The sequence below is a fragment of the Nuphar pumila genome, chromosome 7 (genome assembly GCF_984573655.1).
Source record: "Nuphar pumila chromosome 7, dmNupPumi1.hap1.1, whole genome shotgun sequence".
Classification (NCBI taxonomy): domain Eukaryota; kingdom Viridiplantae; phylum Streptophyta; class Magnoliopsida; order Nymphaeales; family Nymphaeaceae; genus Nuphar; species Nuphar pumila.
The window spans coordinates 4,541,292-4,566,727 of NC_143255.1; the positions used below are offsets into that span (position 1 = coordinate 4,541,292).

Genomic DNA, 25,436 nt, shown 5'->3' on the forward strand with positions numbered 1-25,436 from the left:
TCCAAAATTTACAATAATTCTTTCAGAAAACCCTGATTTCAAGGTCATCAGGGGTATTTTGGTCATTTTGACCCCAATTTCGAATTTTCAAGTTTATTTTCGAAATTTATTCATTATTTATCATGTTTATATCAAAGGGGGTATGAATTTGGGTTTATATCTGAATAATATCCGATAATTTCCCATATTTTCGGATAAATTCAGAAAAACCTACATTTTTGTGCTAACCTTGTTTTCTAGTTTTGCAGGAACATTCAAGAAGACTTAGTTATTTCATTTATTTATCTTATTCAATTCAATGTAAAAAGCAATGTAATATTTGGAATAAGAGTTACATTTTCTGCTTAGAATAGGACTGCATTGCATATAGTTTAATTTCTGCAAATTTCAATATGTGATGTATGATTCATGCATAGTTATTTCAAATTCACTATGGTTTACACGAATGGCACGTGCACAAGCTTTTATGGAGTTTATAAACTTGGTGGGATTCATATTTATGGCCATAGTGAGAATACGAAGAAAACCAAGATTTATGATCTTTATATCAGCCACATTCAGCCTACACTCTTAGGCTAACTTCAAAAATGCACTGCATTTCTCAAAGTTTCAAAAAGATTTCCCAATTCCTCAATGAAATTATCTTTTCAAATTCATATTCATTCATTCATTCATTCATATCATTCAAATTGCATTATTTTCAAACTCATTTTCCAATTTCAATTTCAGAAAATTCAGTTTTCTCAAGAATTTCCAAGTCTTTCTCAGGATCTGGTTTTCTCAAAATTCTAAGTTTTCGAATGACATTTAAAAGCATTTACCAAGTTCAAATCAAGATTTTTCTATGTTTTAACATTCTCAAATTTCAAAATCCCATGTTTTCAGGAATCCATTTTCTCAAATTTCCTATTTTCTTGAGAATCCAGTTTCCTGAGGATCCATTTTCCATTTCAAAAGTCATTTTCCAATGAATTTCTTAGATTTTCTTAGTATTCTCAAATCCATTTTCTCAGAAAAGCAATTCCAAATTTCAAAATCGATTTTCCAAAGTTCAAATTTTCCTGAGAAATCACTTTCCAATGCAAATTTCTGATTTCCAATAAAATTCAATGATTTTCCCAGGAATTCCATTTTCAAGCATTTTCCAGTCCTTTTCTAAATGCATTTCAATTTTCCAAAGCAAACATCATAATTTCTCAAACTTGCATTTTTCAAAATTCCATAGCACAAGCTTGATTCTTTGTGCATTCTAAGAAAAATAGAGCATAATTTAGATATTTGAGTCAAGTTAAAGCACATAATTGGTCCTTGGTTCAATTAACCCTGGTAAAGGCGCCAGGAACGGTTGAACCTCGTACCGACAGGCGGATCCCATTCCATGGAATTTTCCCGCAAATTTTCAAAACGGAGGCGAGTAAATTTTCAAAACAATTTTGAAAACTTTGGTCGAGTTTGACTCGCAAATTCGTTTCTCTCTCGCAAGGGAGGAAAGATTTTTTTGCGATGATAACAGTGTACAAAATAAAGTATAAACCAGATGGGACTATAGAGCGATATAAGGCGAGACTTGTAGCCAAAGGTTTTACACAGGAGCAAGGACAGGACTATGATGAAACCTTTAGTCCAGTGGTGAAGATGGGGACAATCAGAGTCATACTTTTTTTAGCTATTGAACATCAATGGACTATTAGCCAATTTGATGTGAAGAATGTCTTTCTTCATGGAAATTTGAGAGAAGAAGTATACATGGAACAACCCACTGGTTACGCAGAAGGCAATCCTACAAAATATGTATGCAGGCTAAAAAGGGCGATATATGGATTGAAGCAGGCATCTCGATCTTGGTTCGATAGTTTTTCGCTTGAAATACAAAAATATGGTTTTAAGAAATCTCTTCTTGACCACTCCTTATTTATATTTAAGAACCAAGACACAGTTACTCTGTTGTTGATATATGTAGATGATATTATCATCACTGGTAATTCCAATGAGCACGTTGATGAATTCAAACATCTCTTGAATCAGAGGTTCAAAATGAAAGACCTTGGCAAACTATGATACTTTCTTGGAGTTGAAGTCGACAGTACCCCTAAAGAGATGACTCTCACTCAACATAAATATACCATTGATGTTCTCAATAAAGCAGGTATGAAAGACTGCAAGCCCTTGGGAACCCCTAGCGTTCTTCACCAAAGGCTTAGCTCTCAAGATGGGGATCCATTTGATAATCCCACACAGTACCGTAGCATAGTGGGTATGTTACAATACCTCACTTTTACTCGCCCTAATTAAAACTAAAAACTTAGGGAAAGATATGATCTTACCTAAGTTAAGAAAACCAAAAAAAACAAAAGAGGAACCTAGGGCTGCCCAAAAAAAGGATCTCACGTCTCTCTCCCTCTCTCTCTCCCTTGAACTCTCTCTTTCTCACCCCTTGGCTGCAACTTCCAGCCATTGAAACCCTATTCTTGCAGCCCTTACACAGCCACCAGCTGGGCCTCCATCATAGCCTTCTTTGGTGGCAGCAAGAGCCCAGCCACCAGCAGCTTTTCTTCAGCCACCACAGCAACCAGCAAGAGCCCAGCCACCAGCAGCTTTTCTTCAGCCACCACAGCAACCAGCAACCTCCAGCAGTGCAGCAGCAAGCCTCCTTCAGTCCCTTTGCTTCAACCTCCTTCAACGTTGGCAACATCATCCGGCAGCAACCTCCAAAGTTTCAGCCCACCTCCAGCAAGATCAGCAGGCCCCTTTGAAGCAATCACCACCATCGTCATCACCTTCAGGCCTCCATTGCTGCAGTAGGAGCAAGATTAATTTCTTCATACCAACCCTCACTGCCACAGCTCCTTGCTGCAGCTACTACCTCCATATCAAAGCGGTTGTCAAGCTCCAGCCGGTGCAACAAGGCAGCCTCCTCATCGCTGCAATTCCCTCCAAGGCGCTGTACCACTGAAGCAAATCATCTCCCTTAGTGCAGCCATTTTCAACTTCCCTTTTGTTGCAAAGATTTCCAGATTCCTTCAACTAATCCAAGCAAAACCTCCATCTTCTTCAAGCTAGCAGCAACACCATTGCTATAGCTTACCTTCATCCAACCCAAGGTAAGATCTTCATTTTTTTTTCTTCTTTTTTACTCTTTTATTTCCTTTATTGTTATGCTTAAGGCTACATGGAGTAGGGAATCCGTCCAATGAATGGACTGGATTTTTCCTTTTCACAGCAACATCAAACATAAGAGTTCGTGTACCCCCTCGTGATGGTTTTGATTTTCATGTTTTATATAATTTCATATTTAAAAATTGCATTTTCATTATGCATTTTATTCATTTTATATAGATTTATTAGTAGTTGATGTAGAATCCATAGAATTTCAGTTTTGTGCAAAGTCTATACGTTATGTCATGTGAGTTATTGCACCAATAAATTCTGTAAATTTTAGAGTAATTGGGTCTACATATCTTTGTTTTACTGCCGAAAATTTGATTCTATTCGGGTTTTGGAACCCTTCTAAATCAATCAAACCCTACATCCGGTTTTCTGTCCCTCAGAATTTCCAGTTTGCGCTTTAGCAGACAAGAACCTCCGGCACCACCATCGTGGGAGATTCGGATCATTCTCCAAAAATCACAGTAGATTCATGATTGAATCTACTAATGATCTGGAAATTTTGAGGTTTTTCCAGTCAGTTTTGACCTCTGTAAAAAATCGGATTTCTCAGACCCCTGGGAAAATCTCGATTTTCTTTTGTCAGGATATAGACAGATCTTAATGCACCGATTCCTCCAAATCTGTAGCCCGTCTGCAAAAACTTTCAACATGAAAGTTGTTCCTAACATAATTTCCTGTCATTTCCTAAAATTTGGGAATTTTTGGATCTGTTTCATTATTTTTCCCGGATTTTCCATTTCTATCAAACAGATTCCAATGTCCAGAAATCTCAGAGATTTAGGTCTCTGATAACAGCGTGGCCTTTTCCAAACCATAACCCGAATACCAATGGTGTCAAAAGATCAAATCTTCCTCTGTTTGTCAGGAACATTTTCCCACAATTTCAGACTTTTTTCCATCTGTATTCCATTTTTCCCATATTTTCTACCGAAACCTGTCTGTTTCCCCTAAATCTTAGAGTCGCCGGATTCCGATCCGACTTGCCGGAGTGGCACAGCTCCGACCATAGGTCAAAACCAGAAAATGTAAAAGGCAAAAATCCTTGCCTTACTGTCCTCTGTCACCCCATAAAATTTGGGAAATTTTTATGGAAGTTTGATATCCTAAATCCCCTTTAGAATCAACATTTTAGGCAAAAATCATAAAATTTAGGGTTTTTATTTGAATTTCCATATTTAAAAATACAAAAAATTAGATTTTCGAGCTCCATTATGTTTCTAGGGTTATTTTAGTTGTCCATGCCAAATTTGGTTTAATTCCAAGTTCATATTTTGACCTAAATTTCGAAATTTCAATTTCTAATTATCCAAAATTTCATGCATATCATCATATTTTATCATATTATGTTTGATTTATTTCATTTGATTTCCAAAATTCCAAAATTTACAATAATTCTTTCAGAAAACCCTGATTTCAAGGTCATCAGGGGTATTTTGGTCATTTTGACCCCAATTTCGAATTTTCAAGTTTATTTTCGAAATTTATTCATTATTTATCATGTTTATATCAAAGGGGGTATGAATTTGGGTTTATATCTGAATAATATCCGATAATTTCCCATATTTTCGGATAAATTCAGAAAAACCTACATTTTTGTGCTAACCTTGTTTTCTAGTTTTGCAGGAACATTCAAGAAGACTTAGTTATTTCATTTATTTATCTTATTCAATTCAATGTAAAAAGCAATGTAATATTTGGAATAAGAGTTACATTTTCTGCTTAGAATAGGACTGCATTGCATATAGTTTAATTTCTGCAAATTTCAATATGTGATGTATGATTCATGCATAGTTATTTCAAATTCACTATGGTTTACACGAATGGCACGTGCACAAGCTTTTATGGAGTTTATAAACTTGGTGGGATTCATATTTATGGCCATAGTGAGAATACGAAGAAAACCAAGATTTATGATCTTTATATCAGCCACATTCAGCCTACACTCTTAGGCTAACTTCAAAAATGCACTGCATTTCTCAAAGTTTCAAAAAGATTTCCCAATTCCTCAATGAAATTATCTTTTCAAATTCATATTCATTCATTCATTCATTCATATCATTCAAATTGCATTATTTTCAAACTCATTTTCCAATTTCAATTTCAGAAAATTCAGTTTTCTCAAGAATTTCCAAGTCTTTCTCAGGATCTGGTTTTCTCAAAATTCTAAGTTTTCGAATGACATTTAAAAGCATTTACCAAGTTCAAATCAAGATTTTTCTATGTTTTAACATTCTCAAATTTCAAAATCCCATGTTTTCAGGAATCCATTTTCTCAAATTTCCTATTTTCTTGAGAATCCAGTTTCCTGAGGATCCATTTTCCATTTCAAAAGTCATTTTCCAATGAATTTCTTAGATTTTCTTAGTATTCTCAAATCCATTTTCTCAGAAAAGCAATTCCAAATTTCAAAATCGATTTTCCAAAGTTCAAATTTTCCTGAGAAATCACTTTCCAATGCAAATTTCTGATTTCCAATAAAATTCAATGATTTTCCCAGGAATTCCATTTTCAAGCATTTTCCAGTCCTTTTCTAAATGCATTTCAATTTTCCAAAGCAAACATCATAATTTCTCAAACTTGCATTTTTCAAAATTCCATAGCACAAGCTTGATTCTTTGTGCATTCTAAGAAAAATAGAGCATAATTTAGATATTTGAGTCAAGTTAAAGCACATAATTGGTCCTTGGTTCAATTAACCCTGGTAAAGGCGCCAGGAACGGTTGAACCTCGTACCGACAGGCGGATCCCATTCCATGGAATTTTCCCGCAAATTTTCAAAACGGAGGCGAGTAAATTTTCAAAACAATTTTGAAAACTTTGGTCGAGTTTGACTCGCAAATTCGTTTCTCTCTCGCAAGGGAGGAAAGATTTTTTTGCGATGATAACAGTGTACAAAATAAAGTATAAACCAGATGGGACTATAGAGCGATATAAGGCGAGACTTGTAGCCAAAGGTTTTACACAGGAGCAAGGACAGGACTATGATGAAACCTTTAGTCCAGTGGTGAAGATGGGGACAATCAGAGTCATACTTTTTTTAGCTATTGAACATCAATGGACTATTAGCCAATTTGATGTGAAGAATGTCTTTCTTCATGGAAATTTGAGAGAAGAAGTATACATGGAACAACCCACTGGTTACGCAGAAGGCAATCCTACAAAATATGTATGCAGGCTAAAAAGGGCGATATATGGATTGAAGCAGGCATCTCGATCTTGGTTCGATAGTTTTTCGCTTGAAATACAAAAATATGGTTTTAAGAAATCTCTTCTTGACCACTCCTTATTTATATTTAAGAACCAAGACACAGTTACTCTGTTGTTGATATATGTAGATGATATTATCATCACTGGTAATTCCAATGAGCACGTTGATGAATTCAAACATCTCTTGAATCAGAGGTTCAAAATGAAAGACCTTGGCAAACTATGATACTTTCTTGGAGTTGAAGTCGACAGTACCCCTAAAGAGATGACTCTCACTCAACATAAATATACCATTGATGTTCTCAATAAAGCAGGTATGAAAGACTGCAAGCCCTTGGGAACCCCTAGCGTTCTTCACCAAAGGCTTAGCTCTCAAGATGGGGATCCATTTGATAATCCCACACAGTACCGTAGCATAGTGGGTATGTTACAATACCTCACTTTTACTCGCCCTGATGTAGTTTACTCTGTGAATCAAGTATCTCAGTTTATGCATGCACCATGTGAAGGGCATATGGAAGCCGTTAAACGGATACTTCGATACTTGAAGGGAACGGCTGGAGATGCGCTCTTATATAAGAGAAAGACCAATGGGCAAAATGCACATGAGATCATTATTTATTATAATGCGGACTGGGCGGGAGATCCAGATGAACGCAGATAAGTATTCGGCTATTGTGTGTTTGTTGGGATGAATTTGGTTTCTTGGAGTAGTAAGAAACAAAAGACTGTTGCCAGATCCAGTACAGAGGCTGAATACAGGTCAATGGCAGCCGCCACTGCTGAAGCTACTTGGATTAGACACTTACTGACAGAAGTAGGAGAATCGATCTCTCGATCACTTCTTTTGTGTGACAACCAGAGTGCCATTAGTATGTCTTTTAATCCAATCTATCACAGTCGTGCCAAACATATTGAAATAGATCAGCATTTTGTGAGACAAAAAGTAGAAGAGAAAGACATTGAGCCTGAATTTGTACGAACTACAGATCAAATGACGGATATATTTACAAAAGGATTGACAAAAGACATATTTTGGATGTTAAAAGGCAAGTTGTTCATGGTTCAAGATCATGCACAACTTGAGGGAGGGTGAAAAGAAGTGTATTCCTTGTTACGGATCACGGGTCAGGAGATCCAGACCCGTGATCATTGCCATTTCATTAATGACAGTGTGTAATTTATTCTCTTGTAATAAGGGTACTTTAGTACCCTAATCTTTGTATTAGTATGTTATTATAAAGGGATAAGAATAGCAGTCAACCCATATACAATAGAGGGTATTGGTTTTCTCTGCAGTCTCTCTCTCTGTTTCTCAGCTTTCACGCGTGGAAGGATTTGAGCATTGAAAATCTTTCAGTCCCACGCTTCCCGATTCCTAAAATTTTGAAAGTGCCTCGCTTCCCGCTCCCGCTTCCTCAACTGGCAACCATGAGACAAACTGAAGTAAGATCTTTTATTGTACTTTGTGGTATCAAAATTCATCATAGCATTGTCCTCCCTTTGCTTCATCAGAGCATTGTCTATATACATCATTTTCATCCCGTGAATAGAGATTTAAACCTTGCACTTTGGTTGACAAAATACTAGACTATTACCAATTCTAAACAATAAAAATAAAATTTGTGTTTTATCCATCTGTGGAAGTTTCTACTTTCTATGACATCACAAGAGTATGCTTTCTCCATCATGATCAATGTATTTATCCATTCACAACAATATTCATACAGGCATAAAGGCCATAAAATATGCATAAGCAAGTCCTTTAAATCGGTTGCGCATTTCAGTTGTAGAAGCATTCAAGCATATGTCATTACCTCATAAATTAGAGTATGTCTCTAAATCAAGATTCAAATTCACCTTTAACTACTAATACTGAAGTGTAACAGCAAGATATTTGATCAAGTTTAAGACAACATAATTCCATGAAAAAGCAAGACTGTTTGGCAAGATATCGAGGATCTTGAAGTAATAGCCACCAAACACACTTCAATACTGTAGAAGCGCACAAAGAACTCAAAAGCATCAAGGATTTCCACTTCCTGCTTTCGGGAAAAAGTAATTCCTTTTAACCACAAGTAGAGCTTTCTAATTCATGGAATGAGGTACATTTAAGTTTGGAAAGCTTGATCTCAGCTAAAGGAAACATGATTCTAAAATCCCCTTTTTAAGATGTCTAAATTCTAACAGAGGCGAACATTTTAAAAATAAGGATGCAAGTGATTAGAGTAAGACAAATAGAGTAAACAAGGGAGATGGTTGATGGTTTTCCACTTTAGTTTACTATATCAAACAAATATGAAATACTTCTTATATTTGTTTTGTGATTTCTATGTTATACATAAAGTACTTGGAATAACATATGCAACTCTTTATCCAAATATGGCAACTGCAGAGCTCGTATAATATCTCAAATGTTGCATAAATTTCAAATCTTTTTTTAAATCCATGATCTACAAAGTAATGCTACTATTTCTAATGTTTTTCCTCGATTGAATGTTGCATATATAATTATTGATTTTCTTAAAACTTGGATCTCTATATATTTTTTATTCTTTTCCAACAGCGATTCAGGGATTACCAACATAATTACAAATTACGCTCCCCAAGTCTCAAAAAAGTATCAATTTTCACAGCCCCTTCGAATTGTCCATCACATCACCAATTGAAGTCTTTCACTTTTGGAATGATTCCTCACATCATGTATCTTCCCTACTGTAATGAAACCAAGAGTTCTTCACAGACCTATAACTAAGAGGTCAATACAAATCTCACAAGAGAGAGGAAAGCACAATAGCCACTTAGGGGCTTTAGAAGAAGACACAACAATATAAAAATAAAATTTTATTCACTGCAAATGCACACAAAATGCATTGATTTTACAAGGGGCTGAATGCCCATATTTATACACAAGAGAGGGAGTGAGAGGCTAAAAAAAGTAGCTGTAGGGGTCTCCCCAAGGGCTAGAAGTCTAGCCAATGGGAGCTCTCATCAGCTATATTCTTGTTGTATTGTCAAGGATAGAAATGCCCTTGACAATACAACAATATACAAAAAATAAAAATAATAAAAAAGAACAAAAGGGGTGACACCTATTACATATGGTCAAAAGACCAAAATACCCCTAGACCTATATATATATATAACAACTACATTTTAGCACCCCCCCCCTCAAACTCACGGAATGACAACCGAGAGTTTGCCAAGAAGAAAATTGAATCTGGGTAAAGGTAGCACCTTAGTGAAGAAGTCCGCCAGTTGAGACTTAGATGACATATATGGCAAAGTGATGGTCTTCTTCAGGAATTCTTCTTGGACATAATTATTAAGACTATATATATATATATATATATAAACCGAAATACCCATCATGAGTATTTTGGTCTTTTCACTATAATAGGTGACCACCTTTTTTATTTCATCTTTTTTATTTTTGTACTTTTTTCTTTTTTGAATTGATGGGGCAGCTCCAACTAGCTGTTGGAGCTGCTCCCAACGGTCACAAATAGAGTTACTTTGAGCTGCTCCCTTGTGACCCTTTGTATTATAAATAGCCTTTCAAGGACTTTGTATTGTCAATACTCTTGAGAGCTTTTTCCTATGCAATAACAAGAATATTTTGACCCTTGTGAGGGTGTTGTGGCTTATTCAATCAAGTGTTATTCTTGATTGAAGTGTGTTCTTGCAAGTCCATAAGTGACGCCTTTTGAATTTAATCCATTTCATTACAATAATGACAATCCATTTTGATATTTTTTGTTCACCCATGAAATGTGATTGCTTGCAATATAGATGGCACTTTTGTTATCACAACATAACTTTGAAGGCTCAAATATGAAACCCCCAAATCCTCAAGTAACTGTCGCAACGACACCAATTATGAAGTCGTAGTAGCCATAACACAATATTTGACTTATGTGGAAGATAATGACACATTTTGTTGTTTCTTGCACCTCCGAGACATCAAAGAATCACCTATAAAAATACAAAAACCAGTAGTTGAGTGACGATCATTTACATCTCCTCCCCAATCAGAGAAAATATATACAATAACATCTAATGGGGATGAGGATGACAAAAATAAACCATCATTAATATTATTTTTAACATATCTAACTATTTTAATTTCAGCACTCATATATAATGTAGTGGGAGAATGTTGGAATTGACTAACATTATTAATAGCAAGAACAATATCAAGACGAGTAATGAAAAGAAAAGATAAGGCACCAATCATTTGGCAATATGGAGTTAGATCTTTTAGAGGTTCTCCATCATTTGTCCTCATTTTCGTATTGATGACCTCTAGCGTGTCCACTCTCTTTTCATTTGTAAGACCTGACATTTTAACTATCTCAACTGCATACTTAGTCTGTTTCAAAAAATACCCTCGGGTGAGCAAGCAACTTATATTCTAAGAAAATATCAAAGAAAACCAAGATCTGTCGTATCAAAGTTTCTTTTGAGAACATCATTGAAATTTGATATTGCTAACTCTAAATTTATCACATCTTGTGATAATCATATCGTCCACACAGAGAAGTAAGATAATCATACCTATGACAGAGGACTTAACAAACAAAACAATATCAGTATAATAAGATCTAAATTTTAGTTCAACCATCACATCACTAAAGCGATCATACCAAGCCTTAGGAGCTTGTTTTAGACCATACAAAGCCTTTCGTAATCAAAGGACTTTTTTCATGTACCAAACCTAACTCGGGTGAAGGTTTCATATAAACTTCTTCATTAAGGGTTCCATTTAAAAAGACATTTTTAATATTCATTTGAAAGATGAACTATTTTTTAATAGATGCTATGGTTATTAAAGTTCGAACTGTGGTCATCCTAGCTACTTGGGTAAAGATTTTTTTCATAATTTATTTCATATTCTTGGATATACCCTTTAACAACTAGCCTAACTTTATATCTTTATAATGTTCCAACACTTTTTGTTTTAACTTTATAGTCTCATCTCCATCCTATGGTTTTCTTTGCTATAGGTAATGTTTGAATCTCTCAGATTTTGACCTTTTCTAAGGCTTCTAATTCATTATTTATAGTCTTAATCCATTCATGGTGATTTTTGGCATCATTATAGGAAGAGGGTTCGATGTAAGAATGTATGGCCATAAGGTAGGCTCTATAGTGGGGTTTAAAAGACTCGTAGGATACAAACCTACTGGGAGCTTGAGATATCCTTGTAGATCTTCTAAGACTAGATTAATCTATGTCTTGACTTTGGATATACCTTTCGAATGCACATGGTGGTTGGCCTTGTGTACGACGAGAATATGTTTGAAATTCATTGTGAGGTTAAACAATAGGCATATCACCTTCATGATCATTACCATTGCCACTCTCATGCATATCATGAATATCACTACTTTCATTTATATCAATATAATTATTGTTATCAATATTACCATTATTATGCTCATTCATTATATCAAACAAAAACAAGTACTCACATGGCTTTTTAGGCTCATTTTTTCCAAAACTATTTTTACTTTCAAGAAACGTTACATTTCTTGAGGCATAAAGCTTGTCCTTTTCAATATCATAACACCTAAATCCTTTTTGGTTTTTGGCATAGCCTAGGAAAACACAAAGAATTGTCTTAACGTAAAGTTTATCATTTAAAAAAAAAAAAAAACATTTACAACAAAAAATTCTTAATCTTGAATAATTGAGAAGAATTTTAAAAAGCTTTTTAATAGAAGTATTTTCAAGAATAGTGGAAGGCATTCTATTGATTAAGTAAATTATCGTAAGGGTGGCTTCGGCCTAAAACTTTTTTGGAACATTTTTAGATATTATAAGAGTCCTAGTGGTTTCAATAATATATCGATGCTTTCTTTTGGCCAACCCATTTTGTTGTAGGGTGTAAAGGCAAGAATTTGTATGAGTAATCCCTTATTGATCAAGAAAGCCTTTAAAATCTTTTGACAAAATTTCTCTCCGGAATCGGATCTCAATATTTTAATAGATGTTTTAAACTGATTTTTAACATAACTATGAAATTTTTGAAAACATTCAAAGACTTCAGATTTGAGTTTAAGAAAGTATATCCATGTGTGCCTACTATAATCATCCACAAAAATTACATAATAAGAAACTCCTCCTTTGGACATAACCAGTGTCAATCCCCAAATATCCGAAAATATTAACTCAAAAGGTTCTTTAGATACAAATTGGCTATTTTCAAAATGTAGAGATTTAATTTTTCCACATATGCAATCTTCACAAGACAAATCCTTTTCATTACAATTTTCAAGAAAAGGGAAAAAAATACATTTTTGACATACTTGGATGTCCTAATCTCGAAAAACCAAGATCTGTCATATCAAAGTTTCTTTTGAGAACATCATTGATATTGCTAACTCCCAATTTATCACCTCTTGTGATAATCATATCGTCCACACAGAGGAGTAAGATAATCATAACTGTGTCAGAGAACTTAACAAACAAAACAGTATCAGTATAATAAGATCTAAATTTTAGTTCAACCATCACATCACTAAAGCGATCATACCAAGACTTAGGAGTTTGTTTTAGACCATACAAAGCATTTCGTAATCGAAGGACTTTTTCATGTACCAAGCCTAACTCGGGTGAAGGTTTCATATAAACTTCTTCATTAAGAGTTCCATTTAAAAAGACATTTTTAATATTCATTTGAAAGATGAACTATTTTTTAATAGATGCTATGGTTATTAAAGTTCGAACTGTGGTCATCCTAGCTACTTGGGTAAAGATTTTTTTCATATTCTTGGTTGTACCCTTTAACAACTAGCCTAACTTTATAATGTTCCAACACTTTTTGTTTTAACTTTATAGTCTTATCTCCATCCTATGGTTTTCTTTGCTATAGGTAATGTTTGAATCTCTCAGATTTTGACCTTTTCTAAGGCTTCTAATTCATTATTTATAGTCTTAATCCATTCATGGTGATTTTTGGCATCATTATAGGAAGAGGGTTCGATGTAAGAATGTATGGCCATAAGGTAAGCTCTATTAGGGGTGGCAAAACCTGACACGACCCGCCAACCCGCCTCTTAGGCGGGTTCGGGTTGGGCTTAAGCCAACCCGTTTATTAAACAGGTCGGGTTCGGGTTCGGGTTGGGGGTATGCCAACCCGCCAACCCAGCTGACCCGTTTAATAAACGGGTTAGGCGGGTGGGTCAACCCGCCAACCCGACCCGCGAACGTGACCCGCGAACCCGTTTACCCGACCCAACCCATTTATTAAATGGGTTGGCGGGTCGTGTCGGGTTACTCGTTTATTAAACGGGTCGGGTTTCGTGTTTGCCACAGCCGACCCGTTTAATAAACGGGTCGGGTTCGGGTTGAGGTATGCTGACCCGCCAACCCGACACGATTGCCACCCCTAAGCTCTATAGTGGGGTTTAAAAGACTCGTAGGATACAAACCTACTGGGAGCTTGAGATATCCTTGTAGATCTTCTAAGACTAGATTAATCTATGTCTTGACTTTGGATATACCTTTCTAATGCACATGGTGGTTGGCCTTCTGTACAACGAGAATATGTTTGAAATTCATTGTGAGGTTAAACAATAGGCATATCACCTTCATGATCATTATCGTTGACACTCTCACGCATATCATGAATATCACTACTTTTATTTATATCAATATAGTTACTGTTATCAATATTACCATTATTATGCTCATTCATTATATCAAACAAAAACAAGTACTCACATGGCTTTTTAGGCTCATTTTTTCCAAAACTATTTTTACTTTCAAGAAACGTTACATTTCTTGAGGCATAAAGCTTGTCCTTTTCAATATTATAATACCTAAATCCTTTTTGGTTTTTGGCATAGCCTAGGAAGACACAAAGAATTGCCTTAACGAAAAGTTTATCATTTTTTTTTAAAAAAAACAAAACATTTACAACAAAAAAATCTTAATCTTGAATAATCGAGAAGAATTTTAAAAAGCTTTTTAATATAAGTATTTTCAAGAATAGTGGAAGGCATTCTATTCATTAAGTAAATTATCGTAAGGGTGGCTTCGGCCTAAAACTTTTTTGGAACATTTTTAGATATTAGAAGAGTCCTAGTGGTTTCAATAATATGTCGATGTTTTGTTTTGGCCAACCCATTTTGTTGTGGGGTGTAAATGCAAGATTTTGTATGAGTAATCCCTTATTGATCAAGAAAGCCTTTAAAATCTTTTGACAAAAATTCTCTCCGGAATTTTAAACTGATTTTTAACATAACTATGAAATTTTTGAAAAATTCAAAGAGTTCAAATTTGAGTTTAAGAAAGTATATCCATGTGTGCCTACTATAATCATCCACAAAAATTACATAATAAGAAACTCCTTCTTTGGACATAACCAGTGTCAATCCCCAAATATCCGAATGTATTAACTCAAAAAGTTCTTTAGATACAAATTGGCTATTTTCAAAATGTAGAGATTTAATTTTTCCACGTATGCAATCTTCACAAGACAAATCCTTTTCATTACAATTTTCAATAAAAGGAAAAAAATACATTTTTGACATGGATGTCCTAATCTCTTATGTCAATGTTCAATATTTTTCTTTTCAATAAAACTATAAAAATTTTGATTTGATAGTTTCTGTCCATGCAGTAGAGGTCTCCACTTCTATGGCCTCGCCCAATCAGCTTCTTAGATTGGAGATCCTATACCAAGCAACCATTACATGAAAATGTGACTTTACATCCATGATCGATAAGTTGAGAATATGCTAAGAGATTTAGGTTAAGTTTGGGTACAACTCTAATGTTTGGAACATAAATTTTTTTATTATTTTTAGAAAAAATTTCAAAATTACCCAAGCTTTTAATTTTCAAAGATGTTCCACCAGCAGTTGAAACATACAAATCATTTAAGTTAATTAAACATTTGGATAATATGGACTCATTTGGAGTCATATAGAAAGAGGCACTGGAATAAAAAATACAAGAATTCTTACCAGGATCCATGCATGTAGATACGACTGCACTGGAGAGAGAGGAAGATTGACCTTTGATTAATGGTTGGAGGATTTAAATGATTTGGGCAAATGAGACATTCTTGGAACCTTCATCTACACTACTCTTGTTGCTTGATGCTCCCATAGAGGCCACATTCTTTTCATTTCTCTTTTTTGAGTAAAATCGCTTTGATGTGACCTGGGTTTTTACAAAAGTGGCATATTATCTTACCACTTCTCTTGTACTCATAATCACTAGAGTTTCTTTCATAATTATTTGAGTTTTTTCCATAATCGTTTGAGCTCTTTCCATAGTCATTTTGGTTTCTTCCAAAGTGAAGAGGCTTATATGCTTTTGAATGATTCCCAAGTCTTGACATAGCAAGTACCAATTCCTTATCTTTGGTAGAGGAGGTTTTCTTCAATCTATTCTCTTCCATAGTTAGTTCTTCTAAAGTTTCTACTATAGAAGAAACACCTCTTCTATGAAGAAGAGTCAATTTAGTTCCTTCAAACTCGAGCCTAAGCCCATTTGTGAAATGATAAAAATGTTCCGAGTTGATTTGCTTCTCTCAGAGTTCAATGTCAAGTGGGCAAAATTCCACGTAGGCTCCAAGAGAGTCAATTCATCCCAAAGGAGAGAGCGCGAGAATTGTAATATTCTCTTATGCTCATATCTTCTTGGGCCGTGGTTCTTTCTTTCTTTTGGAGATTACATATATGAGCTATATCTCTTAAAGAATACATATCTCGGAGATATTTTCAAGCAATCACTAGCAAATTCAAAGTTTGCTAAGCTAAAACATTTATTTATTTCAGCACTACTAATGAGTCATCCCATGATTTTGGAATGATCCATCTTTCACTCCTTCCATTTCTTTTTATAGTCAGTAATGAATTTATTCATCTCATCACCTTGAAGTGCAATTTCTTTGCTGTTTTCATTCTTGGTGAGGACAAGCTTTGGTTCCTTCTCGGATCCATCCACCAAACCCCATAAGCGCTTCTCCCAAATCTTGTGCTTCACTATGGATGCCCACATCACATAGTTTATGTCATTGAGCTTCATGGGAATGGTGGTAATCACTTCTTAATCATCCTCGATAGGTACAAGAAGAGAAAGAGAGAGAAAGATAGAGAGATGGAGAAGAAGAGAATGAAGGTGGAATTCTTTTGGGCACCACGATCTTACGTCCACATGAACACACTTATGCCACGATCAAAACTAGCAATGAGAATTCTTTTGGGAACTACGAGTCCACGATCATACGATCCACAATCTCATGTCTACACAAACACACTTATGCCACGATCAAAATTAGCAATGACTCTGATACCATGTAATGAAACCAAGAGCTCTTCTTACACCTCTAACAAGAGGCCAATACAAATCTCACAAAAAAGGGCAAAGCACAATAGCCACTTAGGGGCTTTAAAGGAACACACAATAATAATATAAAAATAATATTTTATTCACTGCAAATGCACACAAAATGCATTGATTTTACAAGAGGCTGAATGCCCATATTTATACACAAGAGAGAGAGAGAGAGTGAGGCTCCCAAAAGTAGCTGTTGGGAGCTCCCCAATGGCTAGAAATCTAGCCGTTGGGAGCTCCCATCAGTTATATTCTTATTGTATTGTCAAGGACAGAAATGCCCTTGACAATACAACAATATACAAAAAACAAAAATAAAAATAATAAAAAAACAAAAGGGGTGACACCTATTACATGTGGTCAAAAGACCAAAATACCCCTGGACCTATTTATGAGAGTATATATATATATATAACAACTATATTTTAACACCTACTGCTTCCCACTTCTTAAAATCTACATCCGTTACTTGTTGCTTCCACCTCTTGCATTCTTCACACTTTAACTTTTCATTGCAGCAACTCTGATTGAACTATATCTAAGGCACATTCATTGAGAACTCAACGGGCTAACTTAAACAGGGCCCTAATCTGAATTTGATTGGATCTATGAACTTCTACAGGAATTTTACATTTTACACAGTACCCTTTTGAAAGTGACATAGATAGCATAGTCCAAACAAATATATCTAGGGTGGAGTTGGACAACATTTCACAAAGGAGTGTTTAAGATGGAATTTAATTAGTGAACATAATAGAATATTACTGAGTTAATATAGTACAGCATGGATGAGCTGTGGAGAAACCAACAAAAGAAATTGCAGACCAATCAGTTGTGTGGTCCATTATTAACCTGCCAACAACAGTTTGCACGTCCTTCAATTGACAAAAACCTTTTTATGGTCACACATCTTTGTCTATAGGAAATTCCTAAAAAGGCAAAAATCATGATGTTAATTAATTTGTTAGTGTTAATTAGAATATATTTGTTTCTAACACTGCTTGTTTCTTTAAATAATTATCAGCCACAGGAGAGTCCAGAATTGCAAACATACTCATTGATCTCAAACTATCTAAAGACGAATTAAACTGAGACAAGAGCATCCTTTGATAACCACATTCTGGATAAGTATCATTACCACACATACTCTGTAGCTCAGTCATTCTCCGCTAGGAAAAAAGGGTATAGTGGTGGTTGTATACCTACCTGGAAGCACTGGATTCCTTAACGAACAAAGGACATTTTAAAAATAAACATATCACATTAAAGCATCAACATTATTGGTTAAAATATAAAATATAGAAATAGTTCAAAATGATACAAATCACTTAAATAACATGAAATTAGTTTTCTATCATCACAATTTGCTCCATTTAAAATTAAGTTAACCTCCTGCCCCTAGTGCCCCAAGAAATAAAATAACTAGCCTTGAGACTGAGCATTAAAACTTGCGCAACTTCTAAGGCTAACGACTATAATAATGCCTGCCTTACATCCTTCACGGTACAAAAAGATTTATACCTTGACCCGGCTGAGTGAATAAAGATCACCTTGAACACGATAGAATTCTTTTTCAACATCAGGTGTGACAAGTCCACCATTATAACGCGGTGCAGTCTCATTAATCAAAGCAAGGCAGGCAGTTATAACCCAAGCTTCCCTCAAACAGAAGGGCAAGTTATTCTACATGGGAGTACAACCAACAAATGAAAAAGTGTGTTAAAGTTGTGTACCAATGATTAACCAGGAAACAAAGAAGTGCAAAATGATAGAAAGAAGATACATTACATACTTCATGTAGTGATAATGCCTTTGAAAAACTAATTATAAATGAATAACCCCTTGATGCAACCTCAACTGGGCGATTTAACTTGAATAAAAGCTGCATTCACCAAAGAAAATGAGTCAAATACAAGGAAATGAGAACATCTATTACCTAAATACACCATACTAAGACAATTTTGGTTAAATATAAGAAAACCAAACCACCTTTTCTTTGTTTTTAATTCCTCTGTTAAGAGGAGCGGTCAGATAGGCTCGCATTGATAAAAGCAATAAGGAAACAATAAACACAAAATATGATTTTGTAAAATCACTTTATGAACATTGTACCGTATAATGTTTGGATGATATCTTTCAATTCTCAAGTTTTATTACCATCACCCACTATGGAATGGCTAAAGTTAAACTTTTAAGTAACTGGCTTATCACATGGAAAATGGAAAAAAGAAAGCAGAAAACTGTAAAGCATATATACAGACACCAATATCAGTATCAGCAATTCCCAAATGAGGAAAATTCTTGAAAAATCTAAATTTTCTTCTAAATAAAATCACATAAATTTCCAGAATTTTTTAGAAAAAATAAATAAATTAAAGATTATCAATTTCTCACCACTAAAAAGTAGAAGAGAAAATAGAGAAGGAACTGATAAAAATATTGTTTTAAACTAAAAGGCTTTATGAAATGGAAATATCATTGATATCTTGATGATAACACAAGGTATATTGAAGAAATTTGACTTTTTAATATAAGGGCTACCTTTTTTATATCATTTAATCAAAATCTCATGATAATATCTTGAAATTTTAAAAACGGGAGATTTTACAACTACAAAATATACATCAAGAGGATGCACTAGGTAGTCCATGTAATGAAGTGCCAAATGAGTGAGACGATATCTCCAAGATCAAGCACGAAAACACGCACATACACAAGAAGCCACTAATGGGCAAGATTGCAACAAACCACAAAAGTGGTAAAACACACAAAATAAGGTAAAAAAATATATTTTACTCACATGAGCCTTCACAAGAAGCAATACAATTACATGGGGCCAACCCCCTTATTTATACACACTAAGGGGCCCAAGGAGGGGCTCCCATAGAGTCGTTGGAGCCCCTTCAACGACTCTTGTGGACCCCTCTCAATCAATAAAGAAAGAAAAGAAAAAGGAAAAAGAAAGAAAGAAAAGGAGAAAGAAAAAAAAGCATATCTTTTAGGATATGCGTGTACAATGTGAAGAGACTATTTTGCCCCTAGTGGGTATTACAAAAGAAATATATATATTTATATATGTAGATACACACACACACACACACATATATATATATATATATTTTAACACCCCCCTCAAACACACGGGGAAATCAATGAGAGTTTGCTAAGGAGAAAGTAGAAACGATGCGATGGCAAAGCTTTGATGAAGAAGTCCACTAACTGGTACTCGGTAGGAACATATGACAGTTGAATGGTGCCCTGTAGGAATTCATCACAAACATAATGGCAGTCCATCTCGATGTGCTTTGTTCGTTCATGGAAGATGTGATTGCTAGCAATGTAGATAAAACTCTTGTTGTCGCAACATAGCTTCGAAGGGGTTGAGAATGAGACGCCCATATCTTTAAGTAAACTTATTAACCATACAATCTCAGTGGTGGTAGTGGCCATCGCACGATACTCTGCTTCTGTAGAAAAGAAAAACTTTTTGTTGCTTCTTACACCTCCATGAAATAAGTGATTCTCTAAGAAACACACAATAACTTGTGGTGGAAATACGATCATCGGGGTTACCCCCCAATCAAAGTCAGTATAAGCAAGTAAAGTAAGAGATGAAGAAGAGGGTAAGAATAATCCTTTAGTTATAGTGTTTTTCAAATATCTGATAATACTCATGACTGCGACCATGTGAATGGTGGAAGGAGCAGTATGGAATTGGCTTGCACTATGAACCACATGAGAAATATCGGGCCTGGTGATAGATAAATATATTAGTGACCCAATCAACTAGCGATAAGGCGTGGGATCTGCTAAAGGAGTGTCATCACTGGCTCTCATCTTGGCGTTGATCACTTCTGGAGTATCCACCTTCTTGTCATCTGTTAGCCCAGACTGGGTAATAATGTCGGAGGCAAGCTTCATATGATAGAGAACATACCCTTTGGGGGGAGCATGCAACTTCAATTTCTAAAAAATACCTTAGAAAACCAAGGTCAGACATATCAATTTTTTTTTTAGAATATTTTTAATAAGGCCAATACCCTTTTTATCATTACCTATGATAATCGTGTCATCAACATATAACAACAAAATTGTTATGAACTCATTAGAAGTTTTAACAAACAAAGCAGTATCAGTATAACATGAGAAAAAACTATTATCGAGAACTACTTTGCTAAAAAGATCATACCAAGCTTTTGGTGCTTGTTTAAGACCATAGAGAGCTTTATTTAACTTTAAAATATTTCCTTTACCAATTTCAAGACCTGGCGGAGGATCTATAAGAACTTTACATAGAGTTTCATTTAAAAACGCATTTTTAACATCAAGTTGATATATCAGTCATTGCTTAATAGAAGCTAAAGCAATTAATGTTCGCACACTAGTCATTCTAGCTACTGGAGCAAAGGTTTCTTCATAATCAATCTCATATTCTTGGGCGTAACCTTTTGCAACCAAATGAACTTTGTATCTTTCTAGAGATCCATCATATTTGGTCTTGACTTTATATACCCATCTACACCCAATTGCCTTTTTTCCTAATGGTTGACGAATAATGCTCCAAGTTTGGGCTTTGTTAAGAGCTTCTAATTCAATTTCCATGGCTTCAATCCAATGTGGATGATCTTTAGCTTCTTTAAATGAAGTAGGCTCATGATGCGAGTGTATCAACAAGAGACAAGTCCTATAATTAGGTGAAAAAGATTCATAAAACACAATTTTTTTTTGTGGCCTACTATTACGAGAAGATCTCCTAGGTTGATTGTCATCAATAGGTTCTTCTAAAGAGAAGTCTTGAGAATATCTTTCAAGGGAAGGTTGATGTTCATTTCCTAACCGCCGGGTATATACATTTATATCATTAAGGTTCTCGTTTCGAGAAACATTACCATGTTGTGGTGTATCATTATAATGTAAAATGTCATCATAAGTATTATCCCAAATTATTGCATCTGGGGACTCAATTCTAGGAGCAAAGTCAAACATGAAGAAATAATCAATGTCTTCTCTAAATGTGTGGATATCAAAACCATTTTATTCTTCAAGAAAGTTTACATTTCTTGACACATAGAGTTTATTGTTTCGAATATCATAACATCTATAGCCTTTTTTATTTTCACCATAGCCAATGAACATACATTCAAGACCTTTGGGTGATAATTTATCTTGTCCTTGCATAAGCACAAAGCATTTACATCCAAAGATCCTTAGTCTATTAAAATCTGGAGTAATTTTAAATAATTTCTCGAAAGGTGATACATTTTTTAAAGAAGAAGAGGGCATACGATTGATAAGATATGTTGTGGTAAGAAGAGCTTCGGCTCAAAAGTTTTTACGAACATTTTTAGAGACAAGAAGTGTTCTTGTAGTTTCAATTAAATGTCTATGTTTCCTTTCCGCAAGACCATTTTTTTGCGGAGTTTTAGAACAAGATCGTTGGTGCAAAATTTCATTTATTTTGAAATATTTTTGAAAATCTTTAGACATGTACTTACCTCTAGAATCGGATCTAAATATAGCATTATTTTGAAATTGATTTTGAATAAGAACATGAAATTCTTTAAAATTAGTGAAGACATCAGATTTGTTTTTAATAATGTATACCCATGTATATCTAGTAAAGTCATCAATAAAAGTAACATAGTAGGAATAACCGCCTTTGGACATAATGGGTGTCGGCCCCCATACATCGGAATGCACAAGTTCAAAAGGTCTTTTTGACACAAAATTACTATGCGAATACAGAAGCGAATGAATCTTTCCAAGAATACAATCATTGCATGTAAATGTATTTGTATTACAAAAATTTTTCAAAAAAAAAAAGATATACAACTTGAAAATACTAGGATGTTCAAGCCTCTTATGGCAAGTCTCAATATCTTTAGATTGAACATGATTACAAAATTACTTGGATGGCAAAAACAAAAAATTCATATAATAGAGATCCCCTCTTTTATAGCCTTGCCCAATCCGCTAAACCGACCGGAGATCCTGCACATAGCAATGGGTAGATGGAAAAGATACATTACATTCAAAATCGGTAATTTGAGAAACGGAAAAAAGATTTAAATTAAGCTTTGGAATAATTCGGATTTTGGGAACAAATTTTTTTTTGTTTTGGTCATAAGTTTTCTCAAGGTTTCCAATGCCTTCAACATCCAAGGATGTTCTATCGGCAGTGAAAACATATGATTTAAATTTATTGAGACTTGGTTTTGACAAAAGTGATGCATTTGAAGTCATATGAAAGGAGACACCCGAGTCAAGAATCCAAGAGGTCATACCTGGAAAAGAGGAGATGGCAGCACCGGAAGTGGAGGGTGAGGATGATGATGTAGAGGAGTTCATCTTTATAAATTGTTGAAGAGTTTCAGTAAGATGAGTGATGGACTCATTTATGTCTCCATCCTTCTTTGAATATTCATTTGTATTTGGAGGAATTTCACCAATGGAAGCCTTCTTCTTCTTGAATTTGGGGCAATCCGGACGAATATGGCCTGGTTCATTACAATTATGACAAATGATTTATCTTACTCCACCACCATTATTCTTCCAAAAATAGGGTGGTTTATATGATCTTACATTGTTGCTGGGTCTAGACATGGCATGAACTTCATCAACATCTCTTTTCAAGGCCAAGCGGGTTTCTTCTTGACATAAGTCAGCCAAAATGTCACTTAGAGAAGTAGAAACCCTATGAAGAAGGGATCCTCTAAGTTGCTCAAATTCAGGACGAAGTCCATGAATAAATTGAAAAAATCTATCTTTTTCCATTTGCTCTTGCCTCATGGCAATAGCACTACCTTCTCATTAAGGTTCGAGGAGAACAAGTTAATCCCATAAAAAAGATAGGGCACTATAATAGTCCCTAATACTCATATCACCTTGCTTGGTAGCTCTTACCTTTTCTTGTAGAAAGAAATGCCTAGCAAGGTCTATTTGAGTGTACATGCATTTCATAAAGAACCAAGCTTCATTAGCCTTCTTGAACTTAGCAAGATTTGCACAAATTTTTAATTCGACATTATTCATGAACCACGCTAGAATTTTAGCATGCTCACTTTCCCAATTTTCCATTTTTGAAGAAAAGTCAAGAATAGCCTTCTCTTTTTCCTCTTCGTTTAATGCCCTTTCCTCATTTCCTTCAAACTTAGTTAACTTCAATTGTGGTTCCGGAATGGTTTCATACACATAACCCCAAAGTTTTTTACCTTTGAGGTTATTTCCATAGCGGCCGCCCACATTCGGTAATTGGTCCCATCCAATTTGAATGAGAGGTCAATTTTTGCATCCTTGTTGACCATTTATAGAAAAAGAGTTTGAAAACAAGAAAGATGAGAGATATTACTTGTCAAGAGAGGATCCAATGAAGCTTTCTCAACCAAAGCTCTGATACCATGTAATGAAGTGCCAAATGAGTGAGGCGACATCTCCAAGATCAAGCACGAAAGCACGCACATACACAAGAAGCCACTAATGGGCAAGATTGCAACAAACCACAAAAGTGGTAAAACACACAAAATAAGGTAAAAAAATATATTCCACTCACACGAGGCTTCACAAGAAGCAATACAATTACATGGGGCCAAGCCCCTTATTTATACACACTAAGGGACCCAAGGAGAGGCTCCCATAGAGTCGTTGGAGTATGACTGTTGGAGGGGTCCAACGACTCTTGTGGACCCCTCTCAATCAATAAAGAAAGAAAAGAAAAAAGGAAAAAGAAAGAAAGAAAAGGAGAAAGATAAGAAAGCATATCTTTTAGGATATGCGTGTACAATATGAAAAGACTATTTTGCCCCTAGTGGGTATTACAATGTATATATATATATATAATATTCTAACAGTCCAAGCTATGCAAATAGTAAAGTAAACCATAAAGCTTGACAAGATTCGTGCTTTAGAAAAGATGGTAATAAAAAAATTTAACTTTTTTTAATTATGAAACTAACAAAAAGGTGCACAATTAGGTTTCAAAGATTAAAACAAGCAGTAGTAGATCCAAAATTTCTGATATGCAAATTAAAAAAATAAAATCTACAACAAGCAGTGATATTGTTACAAACTTTTGTGACGGTAAGGTAGACAAGTATCCACACCTTCGACTGACAAGCAAAAAGATATTGCCGAAATTCAAATTCCCTGAATGTATCATCCAATACAATCTCTGATAAGGGCTTGCAACTCGGCTTCAAGATTGCTGCCTGATCATCACCTTTGTCCAGACCACCAAAATCCTTCTGCTTAACATTGGAAGTATTTACTGCACTTACCAAAAGACAAACTAATTAGACACTATATTGCATGAAACAAAAAAGGTAGCCCTAATCAAAATTCTTTTAAATTGAACCATAATTAAACTTAAAAACATCCTTAGTGCCAGATTATTCCCAGCCACACGTGGGATTAGGTATTACTATCACACATATATACCTTAATAATGAAATGGCAATGTTTGATCAGTACACAGTACAGAACAATGAGTGTTTTTCACATCCCCATGGATAGGTTCTAATATAACTCCTTTTTATATTTATCAAGGGGAACCCGAAGTTCAGGTGGTGGGCCCAGAAGAGATTGATGCTCTGCCATATGGCCCACCTCCAAGTGGTTAAAACCCCTTGGCTGCCTTCCTTTCCCCCCAGGGACCCGCTGCATCGGCCATAAGGCACAGGACACACACCCTAGGTATTGAACTCGTAATGACC

General features: G+C 35.0%; 1 protein-coding gene across 1 annotated transcript in view; it reads right to left on the reverse strand.

Moving 5' to 3' along the window:
• Positions 1-25,436, reverse strand: part of LOC149830927 (trafficking protein particle complex II-specific subunit 130 homolog) — a 67,113-nt gene that overhangs the window by 23,038 nt on the left and 18,639 nt on the right. Inside the window, exons 6-8 of the mRNA XM_090013548.1 lie at positions 24,828-24,991; positions 18,521-18,610; positions 18,250-18,411 (exon numbers count right to left, since the gene is read on the reverse strand). Of these exons, the coding sequence (XP_089869674.1) occupies positions 18,250-18,411; positions 18,521-18,610; positions 24,828-24,991 (416 nt within the window). The remainder of the gene's footprint in view (positions 1-18,249; positions 18,412-18,520; positions 18,611-24,827; positions 24,992-25,436) is intronic.